Source organism: Ictalurus furcatus, chromosome 10 (genome assembly GCF_023375685.1).
Source record: "Ictalurus furcatus strain D&B chromosome 10, Billie_1.0, whole genome shotgun sequence".
NCBI classification, from domain to species: domain Eukaryota; kingdom Metazoa; phylum Chordata; class Actinopteri; order Siluriformes; family Ictaluridae; genus Ictalurus; species Ictalurus furcatus.
Genome location: NC_071264.1, coordinates 25,375,809 through 25,403,480, shown reverse-complemented (window position 1 = coordinate 25,403,480; position 27,672 = coordinate 25,375,809). Strand labels below are relative to the sequence as shown.

The following is a 27,672-nucleotide window of genomic DNA, read 5'->3' as shown; positions in this document are numbered from 1 at the left end:
TCAGTTCTACGATGTGGATGCTGTTCCAGGTATGTAGGATTTTTGTCAAGTGCTGCAATGTTATTGGTGGTGCAATAGTTATGAGAACCAACAGTGATGAGAAAATGATCTCTTGTACAAACGGTGTTGGATTAAAGTCACAAGAAAAGGTATAAATGGTTACACTGCTTTTAAACTTAATCTTAATTTGTAAGGTTCATACAAAATGAGGTGTGTAAATTGTTGGTAGTGATGGTCGGTTGGTTATGATGAAATAAAGAGTGTTCTATAAGCTTTATAATTTGAATGATATTTGGTAATAACTATGATAATACACCTGCCAAGTTAAAACTAACAAGATTACCTCGTATACTAGGTGAAATACCTTACAGAAAAAAAATACTGTAAAGGTCTGCACACTATGAGAGCGCTTACTCATGCTGGAGGTTAATGGTAACTCTTAATAATAATAATAATAATAATAATAATAATTTTTTACTTAATGAAAAATAATATTAAAAGTTTTATGAATTTTGTAAATAATTTATTCTATTTATTCAAATAAATTAATTAATTAATCAATCAATTATTTAATAATAATTCATTCAAATAAATTTAAGATACTGAAATAAAAATAAGATAAAACTTTAAATACCAAGACAGAAAAAAAATGCTTTTTATAAGGGTGTAATCAGCTTTTTTTTAATTTATCAAAACGTACATTTCCAAACTCTTAGCTTCTCTTTGCTACTTTACTTTAGATAGTGAATAACTGTTAGTAGTTGCTAAATACTATGCTTTAAAATGTACGGCTGCTTAATATGACAGGATTTTGGAGCTTTTCCATAGTTAATGTCATATTATCTGAAATTGCTTGGCTTCATATTCATTCATTTGGACTGAAGCAGAAAATGCAAATGAGAATATATTGCAAAAATGTAGAACGTTATATCTGGTGTGTTCCTCAATCAAGACATAGTGCATTCATTTTTCTTTCCACATTAACAAGTGAAGTAAAAAGCAATCTGAATTAATAGTACAGGATTGTCAGGGTGACTCACAGCAGCTCGAGAACATCACAGCAACCTATATGACTCTACTCATATCAGTCTTTTGAAAACTACCAACAAAAGTGTACAACATTCTTTTTTTTTATTGTCTTCTTCTCATGTGTACACACACAGGATCCTACCTGCTTGTGGCTATTAGGTTAAAATTAACCATAGATTCTTATTTGATCCCAAATAGAGCAAAAGTGGGATGACATGGGGTCTTTCACCAACCTGATTAACTTTAACAGCAGCAACACTGTAACCTGCTCATACAATCATATGACCCCCTTCGCTGTACTTCTGGTAAGAACTGAATTAGTATCAGAAATCAAGTGTGTAAACTAGTTATACTATAGCTTTGCTAATAAATCTGTATTATCTGACTGCATGTGTGTGTGTGCGTGTGTGTGTGCGTGTGTGTGTGTGTGTGTGTGTGTGTGTTATTAGGTTGACATGAACGTGCTGAAAATTGATCCTTGGCAGTGGAAAATCCTGTCCTATATGAGTTATATAGGGTGTAGTCTTTCGTCGTTTTTCTCAATAGTCACCATCTTCCTCTACGTTTTCATGAAGTGGGTATTATAAATGTGATGATATACCAATGATGCATTTTAACTGGCTAAGAGCAAATATTTTTAAATGTATTTTAAATATTCTAGCAGTTTCCATAATCAATTACATTGAAATTGATGCTGTTGATGCTGTTCTGTTTGAAATGGGATATTGGAACTAAGATACTATGGTAGATCAAAAACCCTGATATTGGATTATACAGTTAATGTCAAGAGTGTCACAGAAGGATGAACATTAGATCTGGACTACCCAGGAGCCCTAACCTGAGAAGACCCTTGGACTAAAAGAATGGGGCTCCTCAGAAATTTGAGAAAACACTACTGGTTATAGTACCCTGTATTTCCACAGCTAGGACATTCAAGGGACAGCAGTGGTTCAGTGCTCAAGGGTTTGGGGATGGTTTGGGGATCAGAATATAAATGTTTCATCATTGGATAAAGGTGATCAGTCTGAATGGACAAGAGACTCCAAACCATGCTAGGGAAATAAATCAATTCCCCCACATTCCCCTGCATAACAGATCAATCTGTTTTTGCTTTAATTTGTAACCTGTCTGTATATAAAATTCAACAGCATACACAAATACAACCCAAACATATATATGCTCTGTTTTTACAGGAGCCCAAATAGAAGCAATTCCATCCATATCCATGTGTCTTTGAGTGTAGCCTTGTTCCTCCTCAACACCAGCTTCTTGTTAATTGAATGGGGAGCCACTTGGTCTCAAGACACTGTGTGCGTTGTAATAGCGGTGATAATACAGTACAGCCTCCTGGCCTGTTTCTCTTGGATGGCCATTGAAGCCATACACTTGTACTTGCTTCTAATCAAAGTGTTCAACACCCACTTCAAGCACTACATGGTCAAGCTGTCGCTGTTTGGATGGGGTGAGGAATCCATGTGGTCTAACTGCAAAACACAATGTCATATAAGCCCAATAATAATGTCTATTTAATTAAAATTATAATACACTTACACTCAAAGACCACTTTATATGGATTACCTATACACCTGTTCAGTCACGCATTTATCCAGTCAGTGAATCATGTAGCAGCAGTGCAATGCAGGCTCACTGAATCTGGACAGCAGAAGATTGGAAAAAGACCAGCCATTTTTCTAATATTCAGCTGTTTAGTTTCGGTGAGTATGTGCCCATTGTAGCTCAGATTCCTGCTCTTCGATGATTAGAGAGGGATATGATGTGGTCTTCTGCTTTTGTAGCCAATTAACATTAACCAACACTCTTGACCTGTATCTGCGTGATTTTATGCATTGCACTGCTGCTACATGATTGGCGGATTGAATAATTGCATGAATGTTCAGGTATACAGGTGTTCCTATTAAAGTGATCAGTGAGTGTACAGCACACATGAGTTTCTGGAATTTTTTTTTTTACAGGAGTGCCTGCTGTCTTTGTTGGAGGAAGTCTATGTGTGTATGGTAGTAAACCGTTTTATGGCGCCACGCAAATACATTTATCTAGCACAAACGAAACAACGCAATTGTAAGTAAACCTTTTTTTAAAAAAAAAAAAACAGCTTGCAATTTGTAGCATAAAACTTTTTAAAAATCTACATGGCTGCATTACAATAAACTTATGATAAATGTCTACTTTTGGTGTCTGATCTTCAACATGTACAATTTGTACCACAGCTGCTGGATTACCGACCCTTACCTTTTGTATGGCATGAACATCCCCTACTTTTCCTTAACAATCCTGTTCAACACATCTATTCTGTTGGCAGTGACGTATCAAATCTTTAAGATGCGTTGCTTGAATGTCCAAGGCAGTAAGCTTCTGTCCCGTAAGGACATTTGCACTGTCCTGGGCCTGACTGTCCTGCTGGGAATGACATGGGGTTTGGCTTTATTCACCTCAGGATACACAAACTACCCCATTTTATACCTCTTCTGTATCTGCAACAGCCTGCAAGGTACTGATATCTTTTTTAAAAAAAAAAAAAAAAAAAAGTTTATAAACATTACTTTTATTGATTTCTATTTCTTATATTAACCATTTCATACATTCATTTGTGAGGGTTTTTTTTAAAAAATGATTTTAAAACAAATGATATATAAATTTTTATTTTATATAAATATCATGGGGAAAAGGATAAAACATTATAAGTTGGAAAAAAAAATCAATAATTGAAAAAATCTTCAAATGTCTTTGAAAAAAATTATACCATTCATGTCTGAAATATTGAATGAAAACAATAAACAATAAAATATGGTTGAAGACCAGATTAGAAAATAGAAAGTATTGCAGAAATTTCTATTATAGAAATATTATAATTATTATAGAAAATTTAATTCATGAACAAAATTAAGCAATATTTCTGACATTTTACTTTATTCAGAGTTTGGCACATTTTTTTAATTATAGGTATTACATTTTTTAAGAAAATTAAGATAGTTTTTAAGAAAATTAAGATAGTTTAGACCCATGCTGCACTGAATACAACAAATAGTCTAAAGAGCAACAGAAATCAGGATAAGGTTTTCAGGATAATGAGACTACAGTAATAGTGTGAAACCATTCGGAGGTGATTTTCATCCTATATTTCCCTAAAAGAATTTCCTATAAAATGCCTTAAACTGGCTGCCTAAAAATGTAATGTTGATTATGTCCTAATTGCATAACATTTGCTAATGCACAACACAAACCAATGTGTATAATTTTGCCATATGATACATATGCATTGAACTGATCATCCAACCCACCAATTTCTGAAAAAGTCAGTTTTCCAGGAATTAGTTTCTCAGTTTGATACTTGTAAGAAAATATCTGCATGTCTTCTCAGTGATAAAATTCTCCCCTCTAGACAGCTATGAATTAACACAACCTGAAGTTTTGTGCAAACTGGGATGTTTGTAATCTGCCTGGCAGAAAACAAAATTTTTATGCTAAAACATTAATGCTAGTCATACAAAAAATGTTTTCACTGAGCTGACATCATGATGGTGGGTGTGGGCAGAGTTGAAACGAAAACTGATCAGATTGAGCAAGAACACAAACTTCCAGTAAAAAGAAGGTTAGAGAGTACGCATTGGACAGACAGAAGCCACTGAAACCGCTGTATGATATTTTTATGAAACCATTAAGGGGGAAGTGATTTCAGTGAGGGTGAATAACATTCATTTTTATCTTGTTGATATCCAGGGTTGTTTCTCTTCCTGTGGTTCTATGGGACAATGAAGAAGGACAGGGATTCCAAGACACAAACCTCAACTCTGTCCGAACCAGCTAGTACTAAAGTCAAGACCTATGAAAGCAGCTTTACCCAGTGATCAGATATTACATGTCAGTTACTGGTGATGTGGTTATACATCATATACTGATAGATATCAATAGAAGAACTGCAACAAGTTACACAAGTTATTTAAAACCTATTTGATCATATTTCACTTTTTTCCCTTTCCCTTTTTTCATTTTCAGAAGTACAGTCCCCTCTGAAAGTATTGGAACAGCAAGGCCAATTCTATTGTTTTTGCTATACATGGAAGACATTTGGGTTTGAGATCAAAAGATGAATATGAGACGAATTTCAGCTTTCAGTTCCTCATATATACATCTAAATGTGTTAAACAACTTAAAACATGGCACCTTTGGTGCTGACCACCCGATTTTTAAGTAAGCAAAAGTACTGTAGCAGTACTGTTAAAGTAAATAACACTTAATATTTGGTTGCATATCCATGTGCTTTAAGTTGGTTGATCTTGAATTTATTCCCTACTGGTAAGGTAGGATTCTGACTTTTGTGTACTATCTACTTGATTCAGTTGGATCGAGATTCTTGCCACTAAAGTTGTTGTATTGTATAGTATTGTTGATTCTGTAGTGTTGCTTGGAAATATTTGTGTCTATACTAATTAGTTCTCTCAGGTGGTTAATCAAGAGTAATTTCAATCTCCCTTAAGGTGTGAATTGTGGGCAGGGCTTACTAAAATTGAAGCTATATCTAATTCAAAATTCAGTGTGCTGTAGCGGTTGGAAGCATAAATTTAGATAAAATATCAAGTTTAGTAGTGTTTATTTCTTCTTGTTCAGTTAAGTGTTACCAGTTCCCTCTCAGCCCTATCTTCACTAACTTCATTCCTGACTAGACATATGCCTCAAATCTATCTCTGTTGTCACCACTCTCAGACCAGTACTACCAGTAACCTCATCTACCCTTTTCTTCTGTCTCAGTCTCAAACAGCAGTGGTAGGTGGGTTCTGGAATTGCCAGTCTACTTTAAAGAAAGCTAATTTCTTCTCAGTTTTAGCTTCCCATTACCCTCTTGACTTTCTGGCACTAACTGAGACCTGGATATCTCCACAGAACTCCGCTACACCAGCTGCTCCATCCTCTGCTTATGCTTTCTCTCACACTCCATGAGAAACTGGCAGGGTCGTGGTGCAGATCTGCTGTTGTAATCGGAGATAGTGCTTCACACCTCTCTCTGTCTCATTTCATCCTTCAAATTCCATGCAGTTACAGTTACCTCCCCGATCAACCTTCTCATCATAGTCATCTACTGCCCTCCTGGTCCCCTAGGACAGTGGTTTTCAAAGTGGGAGCCGCAGCCTCTTTGGGGGCTGTCTCTCTACCTCTCACAAAACAACCTCCAAGATCCTAACCAATCTGGCTTCAAAGTGGCACATTCCACAGAGACAGCCCTTTTGGCTGTCACTGAGAAGCTACATGCTGCTAGATCACCCAAACTGTCATCAGTCCTCATCCTTCTCAAACTTTTATCAGCCTTTGACACAGTCAACCACAGGACTCTCTTGTCCACCCTCATGAGTCTCGGAATTCATGGTGCAATATGGCAGTGGTTTGCTTCCTACCTGGAAGGCCGCTCATACCAAGTGATGTGGAGGGGATCCACATCTGCTCCCCGCAGACTCTCCACTGGTGTCCCACAAGGCTCAGTACATGGTTCTTTTCTTTTCTCCCTCTTTACTCGATCTCTTGGTGAAGTCATATCCTCACATGGGTTCTCATACCTTTGTTGTATTGGAAGTGCATTATGGGTCATTGTTTTGCTGCATGATGATGTTCCTCCCAATTAGATTGGATGCATTTCTCTGTAAATTGGAAGACAGACTTCTGAATTCATTCTACTGCTATGATCATGAGTTACATCATCAATAAAGATTAGTGAACCCATTCCAGAAGCAGCCATGCAAGCCCAAGTCATAACACTACCATGCTTGACTGATGAGATTGTATGTTTTGGATCATGAGGCATTCCATTTTTTCTCTCTCCACATGTTAATCTTAGTTCCACAACTTTTGTGGTTCATCTCTGTAGTTCATTGTTTATCTGGCTTTCTGATTCTTACTGCTCATGAGTGGCTTCCATACTGTGGTATGGCCTCTATATTTCTGCACTTGAAGTCTTCTTTGAATAGTGGACTGTGATAGCTTCACCCCTGCCCTGTGCAGGTTGTTGATATCACTAATTGTTGTTTGGGGGGTTTTCTTCACAGTTCTCACAATGTTTGTCATCAACTGTTGTTCATTTCCTTGGCGGACCAACCATGACTGTTTGTTACACCAGTGGTTTCTTTCTTTTTCAGGACATTCCAGATTATTGCATTGGCTATGCCCAATGCTTGTGCAATTGCTCTGATAGATTTCTCTAATTTCTAGGCTTCAAAATGGCTTGCTTTTCTCACATAGACAGCTCTCTGGTCTTCATGTTGGTTTATCCTTTTTAACAACAAATGCAGTCTTCACAGGCGAAACCCTGGGCTCAAACCAAGAGTAGACAGTCAGAGCTATTAATTCTTTAAAAAATCAATTTAATAGGGCACACCTGGGCAGCTAGAAACATCTATCGGTCCAATATATGTTCCAATATTTTTGATCACTTTAAAAAATGTGTGGGTTCAAACAAAATATGCTATGTTCAGAGTTGTTTAACACATCCAAATGTAACTATGAGGAAAGCTGAAATTCTGATCTATTGTCTCATATTCATCTTTTGATCTCAAACCCAAATGTCTTCAAAGTATAGAATTGGCCTTGCTGTTCCAATTATTTTGGAGGGGACTGTAAACAATGCACATTTGGTTTGGAGGACATATAATATGTAAAATGATCCAATATTTTTTAAACTGAGTACTTATTAATTCTTCATCACTTCTACTTTTGAGCAGACTGATCTGATCTGATATTTTTGGTTTACATATAAAGTACCCTTATCCTTAAACTAGCAGAAAATGTTTTGTTGTGTATGTGATCACACTGTATATTCATTTTTATATAATTATACAGCTCTCTTATACTGTGTTAAAGTGATTCTATGATACAGTATTATAGTGATTCGAACCCTGATTCTTTGAGTTAATGTTCTTTGAGCACCCCCTGCTGGCCATACTGGACATTAACTTCACTTAGGGATGTGAATATGAATTTAATTATTTCATAAACATAAAGTTAAGCAGTCCACTATAAACTATAGTCTAAATACAATTTTTAATTGAAAAAATAAAAGAAAACAGAAAAAACAATCAGAATTTCCACTTTATTTTGAATATGGTATGATGTGAGTATTTGTATTTGTTCATATATATTTTTTGCCATAAACATTGTAATCAAGTATTCATTTGTGTTGGTGTTAGACACATGATTAGTGGGGGTTTTTTTTGTTCCAGAAAACCTCATTCCAAATTTCATCGTACTATTATACAGTGGAAATATATTAATTGGAAATATATTTACTGAAAAAAATGTTGACACGTCCAATACGTATTTCCCCCCTGTAATATTGTATTAATGCATTTAATAATAATTTTAATATTCTGAGGGGGGGAAATATAACAATTTCAAATTGTTATATGTTCCTCAAGAATCTAATTGAAATACGTATGAGTTTCCCCCAAAACGCACTCAACAGAAATCTGAACAGAATGAAATGAAGATAAGAATGAAACAAAATGGAAAAACCAGAGCCATGGCTCCTGAGTGGTGCAACAGAAACGTTTTTGCCCTATTATCAGGAGATCATAAGTTTGAATCCCAGCGATGCCAAAGCCATCTGTGGCTGGGAGCCAAGGGAGCAAAACTAGCCACACTCTCTAGGTGGGAGGGATGGGATACTCTCTCTCAATCACAGAGACACTAGCCAATCATGGGTGACTGTGGGTTCACGAATGCAGAGGTGGGCAGATAGCGCTTTCCTCTGAGTGTTAAGCTGCCCTGTGATGTAGCAGTTAAAAAAGATGCCATTGGCTGGCTTCATGTCTCTGGAAGAAAGCACATGTTAGCCTTCAGCCTCCCCAGTTGGAAGCTGTCATGTGATGGCGAGAGCTTTCTAACTGATCCATGCAAATTAACCATATTAATAGGAATGTAGACCGGAGTTGGTGTGCAGGTGTGTGGTTCTGATGAAGGCTACATAGATATTTGTCATCATTGTGGCCATTTCTTCCTTATAAACCTGTGTATAGGTTTGGTCCTGCTTGGCTGACTGAAGGATGACAATGTTGGTGATCTTCTGTGCAATGTTTATTCTCCCATCATCAGCTGTAAGAGTGAACGTGGAATAAGGAGGATGGGGGGTTTAGGCAGTTAAGAGAAGGTGGAGAACAATATGTGTGGGTTTGCGATGTTGAAGGCATGTTGAACACTCAAGGGAGCAGCTGTATTTATTTTTGTATCTATATATTTTTGTGTTTATACCTCAGGTTTCTACACGAAATGGTATGATTGTTAAGGCAACAATTTCTTTGGTGACACTACTGAATCTGCTACGATATGATACTATTCAGTTTAGTCACCTCTGAATGATATGTGATCAGCTTTGTTCACAATCTGGAGCAGGCCTGATCTACATCCTAAATAATGATTAGAGAATAATGAATGAATAATGACGTAGAGAAGAACTAATTTAAGTATCAGCGTAACGGGCAAATGCTCTGGCAAGCCTATTAAATTATTTACACATCAGTTTAAACATGAATTATACTTTACACACCAGTTGTCTGAACTTTTTTGATAATCAATTTATAATCAATTATAATTGATAATCACTTTATGATTGTTGCCTCAATTCATTTCAATTATTGTCTCATCATTGCATCGTTTAAAAAAAATGGTATGGATCAAAAAAAGAAGTGAACAGAATGAAAAGGAAAGAATGAAATGAAAAGAATTGAACAAATGAACAGAATGAACAACTTTAAGATGTATTTATTCATGTATCTAAATGCTGTAACTGTCCCCACAAGAATACAAATATCTGACCGATTTATACTATATACTATACACAATATAATAATTACCTTACTGTATCATTCATAACTTCTTATGTCCATGAATTATACACTCAGTGGTAACTTTATTCCACACAATCTACTTCACAACCAACTGCTTGCTGATTCACACCTTTTCAGCACAAATTTGTATAAGTCATTTCAGCATTTATTACACTCTTCTTTTTTTTAAAATGAGTTTTAATACAAGGACAGGTCTTGCTGGATATATTTCATTTACATGAATATATTGTAACACCTGTACATACTATTAAAAAGAACAGGTTGGGTCTTGTTATAGTTTTACACCGAAATCGCTGCTTTGAATTTTGTAAGTATGTACGAAGAAATGATAGGACAACCCTATGTTAATTCATACAACATGGAAAGTTTTACCATGCAGTATATTTAAATTAGTACTAATACATTTTAAACACAAAATTACTTATTATTTATGGCCGAGGACCCATCAAATAGTTCCATAATTGGCAAACGCAACTACTTTCTGTACTTGTTTCTAAAAAATATTATTATTATTATTGTAATACTACAGAACGGTATCATTGACAGAAATCCAAGACACATTTGAATAAGCCACACAGTGTTTTAAAATGAGGCATTGTATCCCAGATGTTTGGAGCAACGCACATATCCGTATCTGATGTGCTGGTATTTGTGTATGCAAATGAATAAGAGGTAAACATGCATTAACAGGTAGGAAACATGCAATAGATAGACATCACCGTCTATCCAGCTGAGCTGTTTGGTTTTGGACAAGATTTAGGTAAGTTTACAGTTTATAACTTTGATTTGTATGAGCCTGAGGTGTTTATCTTTTATAATAATATGAGACGTGAATAATTCTTCAAATTCTTCCATTTTATCAGTGTCCACAGAAACAGGGATGAATTTGTAATTACGCAGGTGCTTCGTACAATTCTTTTTAAAATTTCACTTGTATTTTGTAATATGTATTTATATAATTCTTAAAGTATTTGTTCTGTTTTTGGTGGGATTTTTTCTCCAAAATTTGTCTTAAGTCGAGCCAGTGCAATTTAATGTCTTTGTATACTATTATGTGTTATCTCTACTAAAGTTATCCATCTATCAATCTGTCTAATCATAGCAGAGAGCTGCTGATATGAAACTCCTCTACTTTATGGTTCTGCTGAACTTTGGAGCCATTCCTGATGATGGCTCTAATATATCAAGAGAACAGGGTAAAATTACAATTTTAATTTCATCCTAAATAGACTTTAATAAAGATGTGGCATTTCTTACATCAAATCATCAAATGCACAGCTAAGATAACTAAGATAATAATGACAATAAAGTAAATCTATCAATAAAGTATCTATCTCTATCTATAAACTGGTACAAGGTCAAAACAATACTTCTTTGACAATTCTATATTACTATATATTTTTGAAACAATGCTAAATTACTTGATAACTGTTAATAAGGTTCATTATATTTGTCTTTTTCTTTATCTTTAGCTGAGCAAAAGCCCACATGTAATGTCACAAAGTGTGTACGGGATGAAATATTTACATCACCCAACTCTAATGACTTGGAAATAAAACATATGTGTACTGAATTGTTTGCCTCAAATAATACCGATACAAATATATACAACAGGTAAGCAAACAGTAAAATTCAAATACATTCTCATACGAATGTGTGTCCATAAATTTAGACTAAAAGATATGTCAATGTCTGTGCAACACAGGGCAGAGAGAATGTATATGGATTCCATCAGCTTACCATTTGATGGGGAAACCAAAACCTATGCCCTAGAAGACTTTAACATTCAGATCTCTGCTCCAAAGGTAACACTCAGCTATTGCTGATTTTAAACTAAATGAGGGATAAAACACAATGGAGTGTGCTGTTAGAGGAAAATAAGAGATTACCACCAAGTTTATTTTAATAGCAGCACATGCTTATAACAGCACACAACAAAGTCTTTTATTTCTCTTATACAGTACAACAGCAATTCACCAACAACTGAAAATGTGCAATACTATTTATTCATTTATACTTACATTTAGTGTTGTGGAATGTCCAAGAAAACTATACATCACTTACATTATAGCAGCTATAAAGTGTGAGGAACGGAGGAGGGCAGAAAGCCTGCAACACCACAGGGTGGGCAGCCGATGTAGGCACTTTAGGAATATAATCCGGCCTAGGATACAGGAAGGCCTTGGCTAATCCAGGGGCAAAGTCAAGGCAGGAAGGGGCAACAGAGAGAGCCTGTAGATCTCCCACTCGCTTGAGAGATGTCAGGGCCAGTAGAGGAGCTACCTTTAGAGTCAGAAGCTTCTCAGAGGCTGACTCTAAGGGCTCAAATGGGGCCCCTGACAGACCTTCCAAGACCACAGAAAGGTCCCAGGAAGGTATGCGCGGCCTGCAGATGGGCCTCAGCCGTCTGACACCACGCATGAACCTAGAGGATGTTGCCCCACAGAGGCTCCATCAACAGGGGTGTGGCTGGCCGAAACGGCAGCCACGTAAACCCTGATTGTAGAAGGAGCCAACCCTGCTGAGAAACGTTCTTGTAAGAACTCCAGGACTGTAGCTATTGCGCAGTTCACTGGGTCTAGCTGACGTTCCTCACACCACAAGACAAAAAGCCGCCACTTGAGCACATACAATTTCCTTGTGGATGGAGCTCTAGCGTTTAACATGGTCTCTACAACCTCAGTTGTGAGACCAGAATCTATGAGCTGGTGCCCCTCAGGAGCCAGACCCACAGTTTCCATAGTTCTGGCCGAGGGTGATAAATCAGCCCTCCAGCTTGAGACAGTAGATCCCTGCGGATGGGAATCTCCCAAGGAGTGCCGTCAAGCAGGGAAATTATCTCCGAGAACCATATTCGAGCTGGCCAATAAGGTGCTACTAGCAGCAAACGTAGACGGTCATGGCGAACTCTCACTAGAACTTGTGGGAGCAGAGCAATCGGGGGGAAGCATATAGACGTGACCTCGGCCACGTGTGCACCATGGCGTCCTGCCCCAATGATGCAGGAGGCGTGAGGGCGAACCAAAGCGGGCAGTGTGTTGTCTCCTCGGAGGCGAACACATCCACTTCTGCTTGTCCAAACCTCCGCCATATGGACTCCACCACTTGTGGATGGAGCCTCCAACCCCCTGCCTTGACAGGATGTCTGCCCCTACATTCCGGCTGCCCGGAATGTACATTGCACTCACTGACAAGAACTTTCCCCCTGCCCAGAGAAGGATTAGTTGCGCCTGCCTGAACAGGGGGCGTGAACATAACCCTCCCTGGTGGTTGATATATGAGACCACCGCTGTGTTGTCTGACACAACTAGCACATGGTGAGCTCTCAACTGAGGAAGAAAGAATTTCAGTGCTAGGAATACGGCCCACATCGCTAGGCGATTTATATGCCACTCCAGATGAGGGCCACTCCAAAGACCGTGAGCTGGGCAGCCATTTAAGCCCGTGAGGGACGCGTCTGTCATTACCGTCTTGTGGTAAGGAGACGCCCCTAGAGTGTGACCCGAGGCTAGAAACTGTGGGCACCTCCAAATACTCAGAGCACGTAGGCATCGTCGCGTGACACTGATTACTCTCAGAGGTTTCATCCTCGGATGAAACCCCCGACTTTTCAGCCACCACTGAAACGGTCTCATGTGCAATAGGCCCAACAGTATGACGTTGGCTGCTGCTGCCATAAGGCCCAACGGTCTCTCATAGAGACTGGAGGGGATGCCCAGACCTAGCTTTATCTTGCTCAAAGTTGATAGGATCGATTCTATACGTGTTGGGGATAGAAACGCCCTCAACGTAGTAGAATCCCATATAACACCTAGAAAAGTTGTCCTCTGCACTGGAGAAAGCATACTTTTCTTGAGGTTCAACCTGAGCCCCAAGCTCCTCATGTGGGCGAGAACAACATCTCGATGTTGAACCGCCTGTTCCCTGGATCGTGCTAGAATTAACCAGTCGTCCAGGTAGTTCAGTACACGGATGCCCTGGAGTCGCAAGGGAGCCAGAGCAGCATCCATGCACTTTGTGAAGGTGCGAGGGGATAAAGCTAGCACTAAGGGAAGAACCTGAAATTGGTACGTGTTGTCTCCAAACGCAAACCTGAGGAACTTCCTGTGACTGGGCGATATTCCTATGTGGAAATATGCATCTTTCAGATCTATCGTCACAAACCAGTCCTCGGACTGAATCTGTGGCACAATAAGTTTGAGCATCAGCATCTTGAACCTGTATGTCCAAAGAGTACGGTTCAGATGACGCAGATCTAAAATTGGCCACATACTCGCGTCTTTTTTGCGGACCAGGAAATAGCGGCTGTAAAACCCTCCCTCCCTTAGGGAATGGGGTACAATTTCTATGGCCCCTTTGTCCAAAAAGGGAACTTACTTCCTGTGCTAACATTGGGCTCTGCTCTGTGCTGACAACTGTGGTGAGCACACCTCTGAACCGGGGGGGTCGAGCTCTGAACTGGACCTGGTAACCATTTTCTATGTAGATAGAACTCATGGAGACACATTTGGCAGTAGTTTCCATGCTGCTAAATGGTCTTTCAGTGATGTTAGCTTTTCCACATTTCGTTGGAGGGAAAGCATCAGATTTCCGTCTCCCTGTGACAGCTTGCTGACCAGAGAAGGCTGAAAACGTGGGATGGCCCTGGCCAGGGCAGGCCCTACAGTAGCACTGGGGGCTAACTGCCCTAACAACCTCATGTCCCCTGATACGTCCCTCTGTGGCCCATCAGGACCGTTCCTTCCTAGCCTGCTTTGCTTTTATGATCATTCTTAGATCAGGCCTCTTAGCAGGCTGTGGCTGTGGCCGCCCGGTCCCCCTGGCTTTCTGCGCCTCCCTCACACTAGCGCTGGCCCGGGCTCCAATCATGGAGGCCCGGGCGAACTCAACACGACGGGGAAGGAACTGGCTGAATGCCACTGTTTGCTGTTTTGCCTCGTGAAACCTGTCGGTGATGGCATTAATCGCGCCGCCAAACAGGCCGGAAGGTTTAACAGGGGCGTTCAGCAAGGAGACCTTATCTTTGTCCCCCATCCCTGAGAGGTTGAGCCATAGGTGCCTTTCCGACACAACCAGGCTACCCATTGAACGGCCAATATGACGGGCCGTTTGTTTGGTTGCCTGGAGAGATAAATCTGTGGCGTGGCGCAGCTCTGCCACTGCCTCGGGCCCAATTTCCTCCCCAGTATCGAGCTCCCTCAGCAGGTCTGCTTGGTAGGCCTGCAACACTGCCATTGTATGCAGTGACCCACAAGCAAGACCCACTGCTGCACAGGCTTTACCCACCGACGCAGAGGTGGCCTTACATGGCTTAGAAGGTAAAGTTGGCCTCCCTAAATTACCTGCGGTTGATAGAGAGAGGTGGCTCGCAAGCGCCTCCCCCACCTTTGGCATTGCTACATAGCTGTGCTGCTCACTCCCAGTGACGGCTGAGTAATCAGACGTCGCGGGGTTATAAACACGGCTAGTGTATGGTGTTCTCCAGAAGCGTGATATCTCCTCATGCACTTCCGGAAAAAAGGGGAGTTTTCTGCAGTGTGAGGGAGATTTATATTTATTTTCACTGGAGAGGAAGTGCTCATCCAGCCTGCTACGAGCCACTTCCTCTTCCCCGGGCCAGCCTATATTCAACTTTTCAACCGCCCTAGTGATCACCTCAAACAGATCTTTATATGCTTGAGAGCTACTGTCGGTTTTTGGTGCAGTGGCACCCTCTACTGACTCCTCGGAGTCAGCGAGGGTGTTTTGGCTTTCCATAGGGGAAGGAGGAGTCGCGACGCGAGCTCCAAAGTCAGGCGGAGAGCCGGACCTGGAAGTCAGAGCAAGAGATAGAGCAGCGCTCGTCTCCGGCTCCTCTTCCAAATCCATACAAGAACCCCACGACCTTTCGGCAGCGGCCAGCCCAGATCCGCGAGGCTCTGAAACCCAACTACCTTCGGACGAGAAGAGAGCGAGCCGAGAGCGGAGCTGCCTAATCGTGAAATGTTCACAATGCTGACAGTCAGACCCCTTGAGGGCTGCTGTCGCAAGCTCTACGCCCAAACACTTCACACAGAAAGTGTGTCCGTCTCCTCCCGTGATGAAACGGGAGCAAGGCGTAACACACTTTCTGAAATCTTTCTCGCTCATTATTTCCCTCTCTTTTCTTTTCTTTTTTCTAAAAAAGGGATAGAAAAGTTTAGAGATTTTGAGAAAATATAGAGTAGAAATGAAACGTTTTTTGTCACACATACAACAGACATGCAGTCTCGCTGGAGATAATAAGGCTGGCGGTGTGGTTCACAGGTGCCATATATATCATGCGACGCGCTTAATTGCCACGTCACCTGATCATGGCAGGCCTATAAGTAGAGGCATGATTTTACACAAGGCGCTTCCCATACTGTTATGCTAAATGCAACGTCGAAGTTCCCTTTGAAAAGGAACTCATAGTACTATATACAGAAGACTTTTCCTATGACGGAAAACTTACTGACTGTCACAAATCCTTCTATAAATGTTAAATAAATATCTACGTACAGAAAACCATATCAACAATTATATATTTTTGTTTGTTAAATAATGCCATGTTCATTAGTAGGATTAGATTATGTGGGGTGTCTTCCATACAAGTCCCTGTGAGTTGTTCCTATAGAAGTGATAACGTATTAGAATGAGCGCATTAATATAAACACGTGATAAACATGTGATCTGCTGTACTAGAAATGCTGTGTTATAATAATTCATTTGCTGGTAGGAATATTAGTAATAAAAAATATCTGACTGTTAAAATCATCAAGATAATGAAGATCTTTTATTTCAAATAGTTTATGTGAATGGCATTTAATCTGACCAATATCTGTCTTTATTGTCTTATAGCTGTCTGATGATGATCCACCCATACATGTACTCATGCCTACTGAACATTTTTTGAATGTCCCAGAGGAGCAGCTCAAAGTTGGTGTAAACCGTTTATAGTGAGTCTTATTTCAACCTTTTATTTTCTCAAAAATATAAATCGATATCTCTTTTCTGCATGTTTTCACAGAATGACTTGTACCCAGTGGTGGAGTCTGAAGCCATTCACGTTGAAACTGTCGGGCATGAGATGAAGAACTTGTCCAGTCAACTTGTTATCAACTTTACAGTGAACAGTCATGAAATAATACCTGTAAGTGATCGTCTGTATATATTTTTCAGATCATAGTTTTGGCAACTGTAAGATTGTATCCAGGTTTACGGCACTATCTTCAGTCAGATAAACTGTGATTTTAGAAATGCTTCATTCATTTTTAAACGTGAATTATTTTCACATTTTTACATGTAGGGCATGTTTTTATTTTCACATGATGTCTTTTTAAAAATACATGATTATTTTATTTTCACACGTTATTATTTACATGTACTTCATTTGGTTTCATATTTTTAGATGTTATATTCCCACATGATTTATTTATTGTTACATGTGATCCTTATTGTTCATGCGATGTGAGATTGTTTACTTGAACTCACATTCAGGGCAAAACAGGTTGAAATGCAGTTTCACATATTATTCACATAATCACATGTGTGAAAAACTCTGAAAGGATTATTTTATAATTTTTTTTTTTTTAATTCTGTGATTTTCATAGGGAAACGATACCCTTTCATGCCAGTTCTGTGATGAAACGGGTATGTGGGATTTTTTTCAACTGCTGCAAAGTTTTCAATGTTTAGGTCCAAATTGTTACGTTTCCTCTAACTTTCATCTTAAATTGTAAAGTTGTAAACTTTTATTTTGTTATGAATTTGTGAGCTTTAAATGTTTATTTATAATATGAAAGGTGAAGTAAAAAAAAATGTAAATACAAACATAAGGATATAAGTTGTGTGTGTTGAAAATAGAATAAAATAAAGAAAAATAAAGAAATTTAATGAGTTTTAAAATGATTAAATAAATGATAAATAAAAGTAGAATGAAATTACAAATACTTTCAATTAAATGCCAAATTAAAAACATACACCTTCAAATGCTATTTTTAAAAAACTGTACGCTTCAATCAGGCTATACTTGATTTCCCCATACTCTTCACCAGCCTATCTAACTTGTCCTACTAGTTTCCCTTTGGATAGTGAATAACTGATAATAGTTACTAAACTAGAAGGTTAAAGTTCATGGATAAACACGTGTCATTGATTATATAATGTTAGAAAAAATTAACAGTTAAGTATGTAAATGATAAAAGGTTAAGAAGGTTCAAATTGTAAACACTATGTTTAAAGGTTAAAATGCTAAAAATGTTCAACAAACAATAAACATGTTTAAGTGTTAAAGTGTTAAAATGTTAAAACATGTCTAAAGGGTAAAACATTTAAAGGTTAAAATATGTTGGTTAAAGGACATTTAATGCTATGTGGTTGCTAAACTGTTGCTAGGTAGTTGTTATGGTATTCTAAGTGGTTGCTAGGCTGTTACAAAGCGACTTACAAATGAGATGCCATCTGGTTGCTAGGGAGTTGCTATTTGGTTGCTGTAATATCCCAGGTGGTTGCTAGGTTGTAACTAGGTGGTTCCCATGCTATTCCTGGTGTTTGCTAGGGTTTTGCTAGGTAGTTGCTATGGTATTCTAGGTGGATGCCAGAGTGTTGTTGGTGGTTGCTATGGTATTCCACGTGGTTTTGGGCTGTTGTTAGGTAGTTGCTATGGTATTCCAGTTGGTTGCTAGGGTGTTGCTAGGTGGTTGCTATGCTATTTGATTTGGTTGCAAGGTGGTAGCTATGGTGTTCCAGTGGGTTGCTAGTATGTTGCTAAGATGGTTGCTATGACATTCCAGGTGGTTGCTAGGTGGTTGCTATGGTATTCCAATTTGTTGCTAGGGTGTTGCTAGGTGGTTTCTATCATATTTGAGTCAGTGGCTAGGATGGTGCTAGGTGGTTGCTATGCTATCCCAGCTGATTGTTAGAGTGTTTCCAGGTGGTTTTTATGTTAACTAAGTCGGTTGCCAGGATGTTGCATTTGGTTGGTATGATATTACAGGCTGTTGCTAGGTGGTTGCTAAGGTATTCCTGTGGGTTGTTAGCATCTTGATAGATGGTTGCTATGATATTCAAGGTGGTTGCTTGGTGGTTGCAAGGTGGGTCACCTGATATTCCAGCTGTTTGCTAGTGTGTTGTTTGGTAGTTGCTATGGTATTGTAGGTGGTTGTGGCTAGGTGGTTACTAAGGTATTCCATGTGGTTGATAGGCAGTTTATGTAGTTGCTATAGTAGCCTATGTGGTTGCCAGGGTGTTGCTAGGTGGTTGCTATGATATTCCAGTTGGTTGCTAGAGTGTTGCTATCATATTGCAGTTGGTTGATAGGATGTTGCTAGGTGGTTGCTATGGTATGCCAGCTGATTGTTAGGGTATTGCTAAGCGGGTGCTATGACATTAGATGGAGTTGCTAGGATGTTGCTAGGTGGTTGCTATCATATTACAGTTGTTTGCTAGGATGTTGTTAAGTGGTTGCTATCCTATCCCAGCTTACTGCTAGGGTGTTGTTAGGTGGTTGCTATTATAGTGCATAGGGTTGCTAGGGCATTGCTAAGTGGTTGATATCATTTTCAAGTTGGTAGCCACGGTGTTGCTAGGTGGATGCTACCATTTTCAGATTGGTTGCTAGAGTGTTGCTAGCTCACTGCTATGCTAATTAAGCTGGTTGCTAGGTTGTTCCTAGGTGGTTCCTATGCTATCCCAGTTGGTTGCTAGGTGGTTGCTGTCATATTCAAGTTGGTTGCTAGGGTGTTGCTAGGTGGTTGCTACTATTTGCAAATTGATTGTTAGGATGTTACTAGGTTACTGCTATGGTAAGCCTGTTGGATTATTGGGGTGTTACTAGGTGCTTGCTATGCTATCCCAGTTGGTTGCTGGGGTGTTCCAAGGTGGTTGCCATACTATCCTGACTGGTTGCTATGGTGTTGCTAGGAGGTTACTATAATATTTCAGTTAGTTGGTAGGATGTTGCCTGGTGATATCATATTACACTTAGTTTCTAGGGTGTTGCTAGGTGGTTGCTATGCTAAACAGGTTGGTTGCTAGGCTGTTTCATGGTGGTTGCTATGGTATTCCAGTGGGTTGTTAACATGTTAGATGGCTGCTATGATATTCCAGGTGGTTGCTAGGGTGTTGTTAGGTGGTTGCTATGATATTGCATTAGGTTTCTAGGGTGTTGCGAGGTGGGTCCCATGAAAACCACGTGCTTGCTAGGGTGTTTCTTGTGTGTTGCTATGATAATCCATGGGCTTGATTGGATATTGCTATCTGGTTGTTATGGTATTCCAACTGGTTGCTAGGGTGTTGTTAGGTGGTTGTTATGTGGCCCCTGGTGGTTGCTTTGGTGTTTCCATTTACAAGTGAAGTAGAAAGCAATAAAGGCATCCTGACACAGTGGTGACTGTGAATTAATATTACAGGATTGTCAGGGTGACCCACAGCTGCTCAGGAACATCACAAAAACCCAACTGACTTTCATCTCATGAAAAATGCTTCAGTGTACAACATTATTTGTCTATGACCATCTTGTTCTTATGTGTACACACAAGATCCTACCTGTTGGCACCTGTTCATGAAAAACTAAGTACAGATTCTTATTTTGTTCCAATTAGAGGATGACTGGAATGACATGGGGTCTTTCACCAACCTGGAGAACAGCAGCAACACTGTAAACGGTTCACATGATCATATGACCCCTTACTCTGTACTTCTGGTAAGCACTGAATTAGTATCAGAAATCAAGTGAGTAAACTAGTTATGCTTTAGTTTTGCTAATAAATATGTATTCTCTGTCTACGTTTCTCTCTCTCTCTCTCTCTCTCTCTCTTTCTCAGGGTAACATGTCACAAATTGAAAATCTGGAGCAGAAAAAGCAATCCTGTATTAGTTACTTAGGTTGTAAACTTTTGTTGTTCTTCTCAGCATGCACCAAATTCATTTATTTGTTTGTTTTCTTTCTATCCTTATACTACAGTGTTAACCCCTCAACTGTGGTTTATTTGTTTCTTTATTTCTTCTCTTTATGCAGCTAATCGGACAGAGAACTATTTTTTCTACAACAGCACAGAACTGGTATTTACAGAGAGCCTTAATACATCATTCTGCAACTGGGGAGACTCCCAGTGTTATGTAGAGTGCACTTATTTCAATCTCACCACAAACATAACGGGTGCGAACATCATAATGGACCTGGTACAAAATGATACAATCACAGGTCAAAACAGCACACAGCTGGTCTTCAACACGGGTAAGTCACAATTCCAATTTCCTGAGTAAGTTTGCAATTTCTTACTTTTGATGAAACAGTTCAATTATATAATAATTGTTAATAAGATTCACTGTGTTTTCTGTGTTGTTGTTGTTTTTTTTTGGTTTTTTTTAAAATAAAATTTAGGTGATAAAAATACCATGTGTAATGTCACAAAGTGTGAATCAGATGAAATGAATGCATTCATCACCAACATGGACTTAATAAGACTAAAACAAGTACAACATATGTGTAATAAATCATTTGCTTCAGATACATACATCAGGTAAGAAAACGGTCAAATTCAGATACACTGCTCAGATCAGTATTTATCCATAAATTTAAACTGAAAGAATGTTGATGTCTGTGCAACACAGGGCAGAGAAAGAGTACATCGATCAGCACATCAGCTTAGAGTTTGACGGGCCAAACAAAACCTATGAGCACGAGGACTTTAATATGACTGTAGTTAAGATGGATAAGATGAACACCACGGATCACGGGCGTGTAAAGATCTCTGCTCCAAAGGTAACACTCAGCTATAGCTGATTCTAAAATAAATAAGAAATTAAACACAACAGAGTATGCAGTTATAGGAAAATATTATTCTTTCATTCATTTATGGTTCAATTTAATGTTATGTAATGTCTAAGACACAAGTTATTTCCTGTTATCATTTACATTATAACAGCTTTAAATAGTATTTCCATCAGCAGCCATTATTTATTCTGTCTTCTTAAATTAATAAGACCAACAACAACAACAACAAACACAGCTGGTGATGTTACTAAGAAACTTGGAACTTCAAAGTTCTCTGTCCAGAAGACAGAAAACTTATTAACTGTCAAAAAGCTCTGACACTGGAGGCTGCTTCAGTAAATGTTAAATAAATACCTACTTACAGAAATCTTCACCATAGCAACAATTATACACTTTGTTTGTAACTTAACACCATGTTTATTAGTAGCATTAGATTATGTGGAGCATCTGCCATACATGTGAATGAGTTTCTATGGAAACTATAACGTATTAGGGCGGGTGTTTTGATATAAATGTGCGATTTGCAGTTGTTAATACTGTCAAAGCTGCTGTTATAGAAAATGATCAGATTCGAGAATCCAATTGTGCTGTGATATAATGATTAACAGGCTAGGAATGTTAGCATAGATATATCTGACAATTAAACCAACTAAGATAATGATCTTTCATTTCAAAGTATTTAAACGTATGGCATCTTATCTGAATAATATCTCTTTACTGTCTGATAGGTGTCTGATGATGATCCGCCCATAGAGGTATTCATCCCTACTGAACCTTTTCTGAATGTCTCAATGGAACAGCGCAAAGTTGGTGTAGTGACATATCGCTCTGCTCAACAGTTTACAGTAAGTCTTACGTAAACCTTCATAATTTCTTTAAATAATGAGTATTTCTGTTGAATGCTCGAGTTAATATTTTCCCCCGAAATATAAGTCAATACAAGTTTCTTTTCTGCACATTTTTTTTACAGAATGACCTGAACATTGTGCTGATGTCCAAAGTCATTCGTGTTGAAACTGTCGGGCATGAGATCAAGAACTTGTCCAATCGACTTGTTATCAATTTTCCAGTGAACAGCAGTGAAATAATACCCGTAAGTGTTAGTCTGTATATATTTTTCAGATCATAGTTTTGTCATTCTTAGGATCCTGCAAATTCAGAGCATAACAGGTTGAAATGCACTTTCACATGTTATTCACATAATCACATTCACGTGAAAAGCTCTGAAAGGGTTCTTTTATCATTTTTTTTATTATGTCCTTGTGGTTATTTTCATAGGGAAACCATAAACTTTCATGCCAGTTCTATGATGAATCAGGTATGTAGGATTTTGTCAAGTGCTGTAAAGTGTTATTTGTTATTGGTGTTCCTCAGTCAAGACAAAGTGCCTTCAATTTTCTTTTCCACATTTACAAGTGAAGTAGAAAGCAATCTGAATTAATAGTACAGGATTGTCAGGGTGACTCCCAGCAGCTCAGGAACATCACAGAAACACAATGTTTGTAGATATTATGTTAAACCTAACCAGAGATTCTTATTTGGTCCCGAATAGAGCACAAGTGGGATGACATGGGGTCTTTCACCAACCTGAGTCACTTTAACAGCAGCAACACTGTAACCTGCTCATACGATCATATGACCCCCTTCGCTGTACTTCTGGTAAGAACTGAATTAGTATCAGCAATCAACTGAGTAAACTAGTTATACTGTAGTTTTGCTAATAAATCTGTATTCTCTGTCTGTTTGTGTTTGTCTCTGGATCTCTCTCGCTCTCTCTTGTGCTCTCTCTCTCTCTCTCTCTCTCTCTCTCTCTCTCTCTCTCTCTCTTTCTCTCTCTCTATCTATCTCTCTTTATCTGTCTCTCTCAGGTTTACGTGGCACAACCTGATCAGCAGCAGCAGAAAAATCTGCCCTGTATTAGTTACCCAGGTTGTAGTCTTTTGTTATTCTTCTCAGCATGCACCATATTTATTTATTTGTTTGTTTTCTTTCTATCTTTATCCTACAGTGTTAACCACTGAACTGTGGTTTATTTATTTATTTATTTCTTCTCTTTATGCAGCTAATAGGACAGAGAACTATTTTTTCTACAACAGCACAGAACTGATATTTACAGAGAGCCTTAATACATCATTCTGCAACTGGGGAGACTCCCAGTGTTATGTAGAGTGCACTTATTTCAATCTCACCACAAACATAATGGGTGCGAACATCATAATGGACCTGGTACAAAATGATACAATCACAGGTCAAAACAACACACAGCTGGTCTTCAACAAGGGTAAGTCACAATTCCAATTTCCTGAATAAGTTTGCAATTTCATACTTTTGATGAAACAGTTCAATTATATAATAATTGTTAATAAGATTCACTGTGTTTTCTGTGTTGCTGGGTTGTTTTGTTTTTTTTGTTTAAAAATTAAATTTAGGTGATACAAATACCACATGTAATGTCACAAAGTGTGAATCAGATGAAATGAATGCATTCATCACCAACATGGACTTAATAAGACTAAAACAAGTACAACATATGTGTAATAAATCATTTGCTTCAGATACATACATCAGGTAAGAAAACGGTCAAATTCAGATACACTGCTCAGATCAGTATTTATCCATAAATTTAAACTGAAAGAATGTTGATGTCTGTGCAACACAGGGCAGAGAAAGAGTACATCGATCAGCACATCAGCTTAGAGTTTGACGGGCCAAACAAAACCTATGAGCACGAGGACTTTAATATGACGGTAGTTAAGATGGATAAGATGAACACCACGGATCACGGGCGTGTAAAGATCTCTGCTCCAAAGGTAACACTCAGCTATAGCTGATTCTAAAATAAATAAGAAATTAAACACAACAGAGTATGCAGTTATAGGAAAATATTATTCTTTCATTCATTTATGGTTCAATTTAATGTTATGTAATGTCTAAGACACAAGTTATTTCCTGTTATCATTTACATTATAACAGCTTTAAATAGTATTTCCATCAGCAGCCATTATTTATTCTGTCTCCTTAAATTAATAAGACCAACAACAACAACAACAAACACAGCTGGTGATGTTACTAAGAAACTTGGAACTTCAAAGTTCTCTGTCCAGAAGACAGAAAACTTATTAACTGTCAAAAAGCTCTGACACTGGAGGCTGCTTCAGTAAATGTTAAATAAATACCTACTTACAGAAATCTTCACCATAGCAACAATTATACACTTTGTTTGTAACTTAACACCATGTTTATTAGTAGCATTAGATTATGTGGAGCATCTGCCATACATGTGAATGAGTTTCTATGGAAACTATAACGTATTAGGGCGGGTGTTTTGATATAAATGTGCGATTTGCAGTTGTTAATACTGTCAAAGCTGCTGTTATAGAAAATGATCAGATTCGAGAATCCAATTGTGCTATGATATAATGATTAACAGGCTAGGAATGTTAGCATAAAAATATCTGACAATTAAACCAACTAAGATAATGAAGATCTTTCATTTCAAAGTATTTAAACGTATGGCATCTTATGTGAATAACATCTCTTTACTGTCTGATAGGTGTCTGATGATGATCTGCCCATAGAGGTATTCATCCCTACTGAACCTTTTCTGAATGTCTCAGTGGAGCAGCGCAAAGTTGGTGTAGTGACATATCGCTCTGCTCAACAGTTTACAGTAAGTCTTACGTAAACCTTCATAATTTCTTTAAATAATGAGTATTTCTGTTGAATGCTCGAGTTAATATTTTTCTCCCAAATATAAGTCAATACAAGTTTCTTTTCTGCACATTTTTTTTACAGAATGACCTGAACATTGTGCTGATGTCCAAAGTCATTCGTGTTGAAACTGTCGGGCATGAGATCAAGAACTTGTCCAATCGACTTGTTATCAATTTTCCAGTGAACAGCAGTGAAATAATACTCGTAAGTGTTAGTCTGTATATATTTTTCAGATCACAGTTTTGTCATTCATAGGATCCTGCAAATTCAGAGCATAACAGGTTGAAATGCACTTTCACATGTTATTCACGTAATCACATTCACGTGAAAAACTCTGAAAGGGTTCTTTTATAATATTTTTTTATTATGTCCTTGTGGTTATTTTCATAGGGAAACCATAAACTTTCATGCCAGTTCTATGATGAATCAGGTATGTAGGATTTTGTCAAGTGCTGTAAAGTGTTATTTGTTATTTGTTATTGGTGTTCCTCAGTCAAGACAGAGTGCCTTCAATTTTCTTTTCCACATTTACAAGTGAAGTAGAAAGCAATCTGAATTAATAGTACAGGATTGTCAGGGTGACTCACAGCAGCTCAGGAACATCACAGAAACACAATGTTTGCAGATATTATGTTAAACCTAACCAGAGATTCTTATTTGGTCCCGAATAGATCACAAGTGGGATGACATGGGGTCTTTCACCAACCTGAGTCACTTTAACAGCAGCAACACTGTAACCTGCTCATACGATCATATGACCCCCTTCGCTGTACTTCTGGTAAGAACTGAATTAGTATCAGAAATCAAGTGCGTAAACTAGTTATACTGTAGTTTTGCTAATAAATCTGTATTCTCTGTCTGCGTGTTTGTCTGTTTGTGTCTGTGGATTTCTCTCTCTCTTTTCTTCTCTCTCCCTTTCTCTTTTCTTCTCTCTCTCTCTCTCATGTTTACGTGGCACAAACTGATCAAAAGCAGCAGGAAAACCAATCCTGTATGGGTTACAAAGGTTGTAGTCCTTTCTTATTTTTTTCTCAGCACTCACCATATATATTTGTTTGTTTATTTCATCCTACAGTTATAACAAGTGAACAATCGCTTACTGGTTTCTGTATTTCTTCTCTTTATGCAGCTAGGTGGACAAAGATTTCTTTCTACAAGAGCACAGAATTGGAAATTTCAGAGAACCTTACTAAATTACTCTGCAACTGGGGAGACTCCCAGTGTTATGTAGAGTGCACTTATTTCAATCTCACCACAAACATAACGGGTGCGAACATCATAATGGACCTGGTACAAAATGATACAATCACAGGTCAAAACAACACACAGCTGGTCTTCAACACGGGTAAGTCACAATTCCAATTTCCTGAATAAGTTTGCAATTTCATACTTTTGATGAAAGAGTTCAATTATATAATAATTGTTAATAAGATTCACTGTGTTTTCTGTGTTGTTGGGTTGTTTTGTTTTTTTTGTTTAAAAATTAAATTTAGGTGATACAAATACCACATGTAATGTCACAAAGTGTGAATCAGATGAAATGAATGCATTCATCACCAACATGCACTTAATAAGACTAAAACAAGTACAACATATGTGTAATAAATCATTTGCTTCAGATACATACATCAGGTAAGAAAACGGTCAAATTCAGATACACTGCTCAGATCAGTATTTATCCATAAATTTAAACTGAAAGAATGTTGATGTCTGTGCAACACAGGGCAGAGAAAGAGTACATCGATCAGCACATCAGCTTAGAGTTTGACGGGCCAAACAAAACCTATGAGCACGAGGACTTTAATATGACTGTAGTTAAGATGGATAAGATGAACACCACGGATCACGGGCGTGTAAAGATCTCTGCTCCAAAGGTAACACTCAGCTATAGCTGATTCTAAAATAAATAAGAAATTAAACACAACAGAGTATGCAGTTATAGGAAAATATTATTCTTTCATTCATTTATGGTTCAATTTAATGTTATGTAATGTCTAAGACACAAGTTATTTCCTGTTATCATTTACATTATAACAGCTTTAAATAGTATTTCCATCAGCAGCCATTATTTATTCTGTCTCCTTAAATTAATAAGACCAACAACAACAACAACAACAACAACAAACACAGCTGGTGATGTTACTAAGAAACTTGGAACTTCAAAGTTCTCTGTCCAGAAGACAGAAAACTTATTAACTGTCAAAAAGCTCTGACACTGGAGGCTGCTTCAGTAAATGTTAAATAAATACCTACTTACAGAAATCTTCACCATAGCAACAATTATACACTTTGTTTGTAACTTAACAC

The 27,672-nt window shown here is 38.2% G+C and overlaps 1 protein-coding gene and 1 long non-coding RNA gene across 6 annotated transcripts in view; one reads left to right on the top strand and one right to left on the bottom strand.

Annotated features, from left to right (window-relative positions):
• Nucleotides 1-647: 647 nt before the first annotated feature.
• LOC128613690 (uncharacterized) lies at nucleotides 648-18,877 on the bottom strand. The gene is made up of 3 exons (XR_008386924.1): nucleotides 18,322-18,877; nucleotides 3,280-3,548; nucleotides 648-2,513 (listed from the first exon to the last, which is right to left on the bottom strand). It is a non-coding gene; the product is annotated as an uncharacterized LOC128613690 (long non-coding RNA).
• LOC128613689 (uncharacterized) overlaps nucleotides 10,480-27,672 on the top strand; it is a 30,619-nt gene continuing 13,426 nt past the window's right edge. The window contains exons 1-28 of one of the 5 annotated variants that reach the window (XM_053634724.1): nucleotides 10,480-10,635; nucleotides 10,978-11,071; nucleotides 11,348-11,489; nucleotides 11,581-11,680; nucleotides 16,734-16,811; nucleotides 16,903-17,025; nucleotides 17,486-17,525; nucleotides 20,477-20,577; nucleotides 20,699-20,759; nucleotides 20,893-21,111; nucleotides 21,259-21,397; nucleotides 21,489-21,639; nucleotides 22,380-22,496; nucleotides 22,622-22,744; nucleotides 22,930-22,969; nucleotides 23,204-23,310; nucleotides 23,520-23,580; nucleotides 23,714-23,932; nucleotides 24,081-24,219; nucleotides 24,311-24,461; nucleotides 25,205-25,321; nucleotides 25,447-25,569; nucleotides 25,756-25,795; nucleotides 26,037-26,143; nucleotides 26,338-26,371; nucleotides 26,495-26,710; nucleotides 26,859-26,997; nucleotides 27,089-27,239. In XM_053634724.1, the coding sequence (XP_053490699.1) occupies nucleotides 10,993-11,071; nucleotides 11,348-11,489; nucleotides 11,581-11,680; nucleotides 16,734-16,811; nucleotides 16,903-17,025; nucleotides 17,486-17,525; nucleotides 20,477-20,577; nucleotides 20,699-20,759; nucleotides 20,893-21,111; nucleotides 21,259-21,397; nucleotides 21,489-21,639; nucleotides 22,380-22,496; nucleotides 22,622-22,744; nucleotides 22,930-22,969; nucleotides 23,204-23,310; nucleotides 23,520-23,580; nucleotides 23,714-23,932; nucleotides 24,081-24,219; nucleotides 24,311-24,461; nucleotides 25,205-25,321; nucleotides 25,447-25,569; nucleotides 25,756-25,795; nucleotides 26,037-26,143; nucleotides 26,338-26,371; nucleotides 26,495-26,710; nucleotides 26,859-26,997; nucleotides 27,089-27,239 (3,117 nt within the window). In that variant the 5' untranslated portion in view covers nucleotides 10,480-10,635; nucleotides 10,978-10,992. Of the gene's footprint in view, nucleotides 10,636-10,977; nucleotides 11,072-11,347; nucleotides 11,490-11,580; nucleotides 11,681-16,733; nucleotides 16,812-16,902; nucleotides 17,026-17,485; nucleotides 17,526-18,880; nucleotides 20,364-20,476; nucleotides 20,578-20,698; nucleotides 20,760-20,892; nucleotides 21,112-21,258; nucleotides 21,398-21,488; nucleotides 21,640-22,379; nucleotides 22,497-22,621; nucleotides 22,745-22,929; nucleotides 22,970-23,203; nucleotides 23,311-23,519; nucleotides 23,581-23,713; nucleotides 23,933-24,080; nucleotides 24,220-24,310; nucleotides 24,462-25,204; nucleotides 25,322-25,446; nucleotides 25,570-25,755; nucleotides 25,796-26,036; nucleotides 26,144-26,337; nucleotides 26,372-26,494; nucleotides 26,711-26,858; nucleotides 26,998-27,088; nucleotides 27,240-27,672 lie in introns of those variants that run through there. The other 4 variants (XM_053634723.1, XM_053634720.1, XM_053634722.1 and 1 more) reach the window with 4 other exon arrangements.